This window comes from Gymnoscopelus microlampas, assembly GCF_963454915.1.
Source record: "Gymnoscopelus microlampas genome assembly, chromosome: 23".
Taxonomy (NCBI): Eukaryota; Metazoa; Chordata; class Actinopteri; order Myctophiformes; family Myctophidae; genus Gymnoscopelus; species Gymnoscopelus microlampas.
In genome coordinates, this window is record NC_139960.1 from 16,804,661 (window position 1) to 16,811,963 (window position 7,303).

General features: G+C 39.2%; 1 protein-coding gene across 1 annotated transcript; it reads left to right on the plus strand.

The window, feature by feature from the left end:
* The first annotated feature begins 432 nt into the window (after positions 1 to 432).
* Positions 433 to 7,094, plus strand: LOC311039718 (troponin I, slow skeletal muscle-like). Its single transcript, XM_084049672.1, has 7 exons — positions 433 to 454; positions 2,989 to 3,024; positions 3,441 to 3,482; positions 3,942 to 4,073; positions 4,676 to 4,765; positions 5,493 to 5,675; positions 6,967 to 7,094. The coding sequence occupies exons 2-7, from the start codon at positions 3,013 to 3,015 to the stop codon at positions 7,048 to 7,050; spliced, it is 543 nt and encodes a 180-aa protein (XP_083905798.1). The 5' UTR covers positions 433 to 454; positions 2,989 to 3,012; the 3' UTR covers positions 7,051 to 7,094.
* The last annotated feature ends 209 nt before the right edge of the window (positions 7,095 to 7,303 follow it).

Sequence of the window (7,303 nt, forward strand, 5' to 3'; positions counted from 1 at the left end):
CCGTGCAGACAATCAGGTGATGCTTTCTGTTTGCTGCCTCGGGGATACAGAGAGCATTGACAGACTGAGAACCATGTATTGCTCATTACTCCTACCGATAGTGCCATGGAAATGTGGTTGAATTATAGTACCACACTCGCCAACCATTCTAAAGATGCAACTATTCCTCATTTTTGGATGGGATTGACAGAGATTTTGTACCTCAAAATTGTACTTGGGGACAATACAGTTACTTGAGTAAATGTTAGGCTACATTCCACCACTGTTTCTCTCTACACAGTATATTATCACAAAGACAGCCGAGGTGGTATTTCATGCTTGGCCTCCTGCCAGCACATTCTTGGGGCCCTGACGCTATCTGCTGTCCACCGACTGTCCACCGCTCCTTATATAAACCCCTCTCTGTCTCTGGCATGCCTTGTTTGACTCTTTCTGCAGACACCCCAGAAACCAGGTAACACAATGAGACCTTTAGCTTTGTCAGGTTTCATTCATTTATTTATTAATTGTCTTCTTTTGTTGTATTTTTTGTTGTATTTGAATGATTTTAAGTTGGATTAGTCAGGTGCAAACACACACAGGCTTTAAGGGATATTTCACTTTCAAACATGTCTGGGGTCATTTTAACGTCTACTCAGGCTTTTGTGAACACCCCAGACAGTTTTGAAGTTGCTTGATTCAGTATTTAGATTTTAGAATCTAACATTTTAACCATGTTAGATTCATTGAAAATACCCATTCTAGGTTCTGCTGGTTGATATTGTCCTTCTAATAAGTGAGGGGGCCTTGTTTTTTTCAATAACTATTTTCATAAAGTTTCATAAATATTTGTATTGTATTATTTTTTTAACAAAAAAATAAATAAGAAATACATGAAAAAAGTTATTGACAAACCATGTGGGACAATATCAGTTGAATATCAATGAAGGACGGGTATTTTCAATGAATCTAACATATCATGGTTAAAATGGAGTTTAAAGTTACCATGGGTTTATATAGGAAGGGGGCGTGTCCGATAAAAATGTATATCTACTATCTACATACTGACTCAAGCAACTTAAAAACTGTCTGAAGTTTGAAATTTCCCTTTAGCCACTTGCTAACCCTATAGGACATCAACATTTCAAAATGATGATGTTCAGACATTTAAAAGAAATGCAATAATCTTCAAACACTGTTGCAACACTGTTGTAAGTCGAAGTATGTGGAGACTTTCTAGGCAGCTCTACAAATCGTGATTTGAAAATGAAATGAAATTACTGTTATCAGTGCCAATGGCTGTGCTACTTCACTCTAGATAACACCTTTGCCTATCCCTTTAATAGTGTGATAATAGACATTGTGTGTATATATTAATTATTATAAAATGCTTAGTGTATTGAGAGGCCATATTTATTTCTTTATGTTGATGACAAGTTATAACAACTGGTGTTATATTTAGATGTTGTTCATTCTTGAGGTCTGACACACCGTCATGATTGTGGCCGTCATGCTAACAGTTGTGGGTGACGCTGTTCATCAGTCATTCTTAGTCAAAGTATAGACTGCTGGTCAAATATAAAATAAACTCAGTTGCTCAGTGTAATACAGTTAAAGTAGCCAACTGCAGCACTGGCTTTTACAAATACTTTCTACAAATACTCACATTGTGTGCTTCTAGATCAGCTAGCTGTATGTTTGGGTCATTGGGGCCCCGTCCTAGAAATGTAGTGGAGTCAAAAGTACAGTATTTGTCTTTGAATGTAGTGGAGGGAAATTCATAAGCTTGCAAAAACGTTTTTCTTTTTTAAATGCTCAGTACAGATACTGTAATGCACTTAAATACAGTGCTCGAATAGACTAAATGTACCGGTAGGTCTATATTGTCCACCACTCGCTAAAAGCCATGTGATACTGAATCCACAAGAGAGTGATTTGATAGCACTGTGTACTTCCATTAATCTCTGGGTGTCAGAGGATGGTGAAGGCTACACACACAGCAGTCCATGCTCCTGTATGGATCACATTACAGTGGAGCTCAGTCCCAGTCATGTCAAAGAGGACCCAGACAGAGCCTCTTTCATGTTGTTCAGCTTTGTGTTGTAACCATACTGTATACATGCTGCTTTTAGCCAGATCCGCATTGCACTATTATTCACAATACAACGCTACTGTTATGGGTCATTAGTGATGTAGTGTTTGTGTGATATTGACTATATTAGATCACAGTGCATTTATATCTTAACCCCTTTCAGCCTGGCGGGACGTCCGGCTGAAAGTGTTAAGATATAAATGAGTATTCAAAATGCATACAAAATGTTTTTTTTTTAATTGCGGAAATGCACCATAGGCCTCTGTTACTATTGGGCTTCAGTGATTTACAATGTCATCACCTTCTTAAACTTATGGCCTAAGTAATGTTTTGAGGAAAATGTTATTTTTGCCTAAATCAGCTCTTCATGACACTGGCCACTTCTGGTAAAATCGCCTATATCCTTATTGAATAGATCATGATGTTACCACCCCAGCCGTATAATGGCCTATGTCAAGAGTGTGACCTACTGTAGGCCATTTTATGTTGCTTAAGTCAAAGACATTGTGACTTGGGACAATTTTTGGCCCAAGTCACATTGTCTTGTGACCTAGGCCCAAATAATGGCCTAAGTCTGGAGTAAGTCAGTTACTCCACAAATAATTTGGCCTCAAGTCAAAACACAGATTGGCCTAAGTTTTTTAATCCTCTTACGTTACATAACTGTGTTATTTGTATATCAATAGTCAAATATTGCTATAAACCTTTTGAGTGAAATGATTAAGAAATATCATATTGTTTGTTTTGGTTAATTATTTTCTGTTTTCTGAAAAACTTGGCATAGGAGGTGACGATGTAATATGTATGTGTGATTTGATCACATTACAAGTACATTTATATCTTAATCTCCTTTTCTTCCTATCAAAACACCATTTGTTTTTCATTAATTAATTAAAAATAATTTGCTATTGTTGCAGGAGAGTGACATCCCCTACAGACCAATGAATACCAAGGTGAGCCAGCGTTATTGTTCAGTGATAATAATTTCCCTCACACACATCATGGCATCAGTGCGCTGAACTCCTGGCATGCTGGGGGCACTGTGACTGCCACTTGTTGCTTATCAGACACTGGTTGTTATCAGCTGGAGTGCCTGTACCGTGGAGTGTTTCCCTTTTGACTTCATCCTATTAATAAAACCTTATCTCTAGTTATGGCTGGCCTGGGAGAAAGAGCATATGGCTTTGGGATCGAGAGTCTTCTTGCATAGTTCTCCATACATGTTCAAGAATCAAGAAGCTTTGTTGTCAGACTTTATGTACAGAGTTATGTACAGCTGGCAACTGGCAGCCAGATAATAAAGTAATAACGTATTGCTGAATATATACAGTTTAATTATAATGTATTTAATCCGCTTTTTTCCCCACAGCCGAAGTCGAAGATCTCAGCTTCGCGCAAGCTCTCCCTCAAAGTGAGTCACATCTACATTCTCAAATTCTAGGACAGACATAATTTATTCTGCAGTGCATTTATCTTTAACTTGGTTGGTATTTATAGATCTATAACTGCATGTGTGAAGTCCCTACAGTTGACATTTTGTGCCCAAGGCCACACCAATGGGCAAGTGAAAAGTGCAAGGCACATCTCTATTCATAGTCAGGCTTTAACAGCAGTGGCACTGGCAACACAGAGTGTGGGGAGGAATTCATTGGCATAATTACTGAATTGGTTTTTAAAAAAGGGGTAAGGTGATACCAAAAAAGGACCATGTACTATTACCTGATGGAAAACCAAACGAAAAGGCAAGTGTTAGTCAAGTTGAGTTGAAAACCAAACGAAAAGGCAAGTGTTAGTCAAGTTGAGTTAAAAAACCAAACAAAAAGGCAGAAAGTGGAGTAAAAAAAAAGCTCCATGTTTTCACTCCCTCCAGATCCTACTCCTCACCAAAGCATGTGAGGATCTAGAACAAGAGAAGCAGGAGAGGGACGATGAGAAGGTCAGATACCTGGAAGAGAAGATACAGCCCCTGCAGCTGTCTGGACTGTCCCAGGACGACCTACAGGTACAGTACGTCAACGGTTCCCAAACCTTTCAGGCCGCGACCCCCCAAAAATAATCATATTTGAACTGGGGGGACCCCCCACATCCTGACAAGCACTTGGAATTGTAGGCATTACATTTAGATCGACTCAGTTCCACAGATAAATAGAGTGCGAGGTGTTGTGAGCTTGTAGATCGGCTATTTTCACAACGTTTGCCTCATTCTTACGTCCCTACTATAGAAAACGATTCAACATTGGCCAAATGTTTTAATATTACATAAGAAAGAGGCTTAAAACTTACAATTTAAGACCTTGAAAATAGACACATAGCTCACAACGCCTCGCAATGCTTGTAGTTCAGCTATTTTCACAATATTTATCTGTAGAACCGAGTCAAACTAAATGTAATACCTCATCTCCTACAATTCCAAGTGCTTGTCAGGGTGGGGGGTCCCCAGTTCAACTATGATTGTTTTGGGGCGGGGTCGAGGTCTGAAAAGGTTGAGAGCCACTGTTCTACAGTAAGCGATAACAAATAAGAGAAAAGTATTAGAAGTAAGTGAATGAATATGAAACGACCCTTTTGGGAAGTACATTGTACTCACCGTGTTTCTCCCAACAGAATCTGTGCAAGGAGCTCAATGGAAAGATCGAGTCGGTGGATGAAGAGAGATACGACTGTGAATCCAAAGTCAATAAACACAACAAAGATGTAAGAACGAGATGGTCTCCTCCTCCAGGGCCTGATGTGTAATATTTGCTCTCACACAGATCAGATCAATAACAATTTTTAAACAGTCAACTGTCTTTGTAACCTTCTAACCATAGAACTAAGCCTTTAAACTCTAATGTCACCTAAACAGCAAACCTGGATCTGACGGGATATTAACTGCACATTTGATCTTCTGACCACATTCCAGTAATGGTTGTCTTTTCTCTGGGCATTCGCAAATACAGATTTTTAGTATTCGACTTCCAATACCAAAAAGTATTCGAATAGCCAAATATTTGTGGGTTATATCTTTTTTTTTCCCATTCAATAAAAATGAGCATTTCTCTGCATTTCTCATTAAATTGTTGCAAGCGTAAAGTCATGTTTTTTTTCCATAGTTTTACCTTTCTGTGCATGAGTCCTGCTGTTTAAGCGACCCACCTACATTGAGTGATACAACAGTACAGTATGAAATTAGTTGACAATTTTACTACAATCAACCATGAATGAATTAGGAGAACTACACACTAGAGCCCACAGCCGCATAGCTGTTGTATATATATAATAATATATATATATTTTTCCTACAGTACATTGTCGAATAGTGGTATTGATATTTGAATAGTTGAATATTCGGACAGAACTAACAAACTGTATGAAATATTGTGTGAATTCTATTAAAGGCAATATTGTGTGTCTTCTCACACTTGTCACACTGTTTTGTCAGATCCACGAACTGAAGCTGAAGATACAGGACCTGGGAGGCAAGTTCAAGAAGCCCGCCCTGCGGAAGGTGAGAGTGTCTGCGGACGAGATGATGAGAGCCCTGCTGGGATCCAAACACAAGGGCTCCATGGACCTCCGAGCCAACCTCAAGTCTGTGAAGAAGGAAGACGTGAAACAAGACAAGGTAAACCACACGCCAGCCTGCCAGCCAGCTGGTAGTGATGGAAGAAGTACTCACATGTTTAACTTATGTAAAAGTATCAATACCCTATTGTAGAAATAGTCTGTTACAAGTTATTTTCGAATCTTGGTAACTTTATACTAAACTCAGTGACCCAAAATATAATACTTTTAGGGAGATATGGTTCAAAATAGTCCACAGTACAAAAGTATTGGCATCAAAATATACTTAAAGTACCAAAAGTAAATGTACTCATTATGCAGAAGGTCCCCATTTCGCAAGTTTTCAAATGTATAATGTATAAAAATCTATTGCTATTTTCAAATTGCCAAAGTAATTTATATATACTAGACCATACCCGGTCGGCGCAGCGCAGCCGTGGGGGGATATGCGCACATGATCTGGCAACCCGGGAGGCAGTTCATCCCATAGCTGGGCAGCCCCGTAACCATGGCGACAGTGTTTGACACAAAAACGCTAATAAGAAGCTGAGATTTGATGAAATTGAAAAACGGGCTTCACAGTTGTGTTGAGATGGTAATGGTCAATGGCTGTGTGCAAAATCAGAGCAATTGGTCCAGCCAGTGAGGAGAACCGGGTATCTTCACGTACTCACCTACGCACCTACTCACCACTACAGAGGTTACTAGAATTATAGTAGGATAGTAGGATAGTAGGATAGTAGGATAGGTCTGAATCGGTTTTGTAATAATATCAAAATCTGCAAAGTAACTAGTAACTAAAGTTACTGTAGTAAAGGAGTAAAAAGTACAATATTTACTTTGTGATGCAATGGAGTAGAAGTCAAATTATTGAAAATTGGAAATACTCCAGTAAAGTAAAAATACCTCATAAGCGGGTTATCCCACTGTCAGAGCTGGTATGTGGACTTTACATCTGCTACAGTATACAATCACAATACCAGTGGTTCTCAAACTTCATCATTTCAAGGACCACCATAACTCTGAGAGTGTACAGTGTACAAATGGAACCAAATGGACCTGTGGGTCAATCAGAGTTACAGACCTGTAAGGGTCCATTTGGAACCCCCTAAAGGAACCCAGAGGGTCCCTGGACCTCACTATGATAGATTTTATGTATGCAATACTGTAGGAAGGAGTTTTTGAATTTGCGTTTATCCAAAATTTGAACGAAGGACAAAATTATATATATATATATATTTTGATAGGAAGGAAATACAGAAAGGGAACCGTCAAGGAATCGGACCGTTAAGAGGGAATCGTTAGGGAACCGGACCCGTTAAATTTAACAGTAACTCTGAATTCTCTCCCAGGATACGGCTGAGGTGGGCGACTGGCGTAAGAATGTGGAGGCCATGTCAGGGATGGAGGGTCGTAAGAAGATGTTTGATGCGTGATGTTTGATGCCTCCGGCTAATGATGAAGATGAAGGAAGCTGAAGGTCGTGTCGTGACGTGTTACGCACACGCAATGTCTTTGTCATGTCTGCTATAGAGCATACAGTAGCAGTGGCGGCCATTTGTAATTCCACAGATTGTTTTTTCCCATAGAGATTTCCGAAAATATTTACATAAATGATTTTAAGGGCCTGAAACCAAGCCATACAGGCTCCTGGTGAATCATAAACATAAAAGATTTGGTTCTGTGTCT

Coding starts and splice junctions, on each gene's coding strand:
- LOC311039718 (XM_084049672.1), top strand. Junction 3,483..3,941: donor CGCGCAAGCTCTCCCTCAAA/GTGAGTCACATC, acceptor CACTCCCTCCAG/ATCCTACTCCTCACCAAAGC. Junction 5,676..6,966: donor AAGACGTGAAACAAGACAAG/GTAAACCACACG, acceptor ATTCTCTCCCAG/GATACGGCTGAGGTGGGCGA.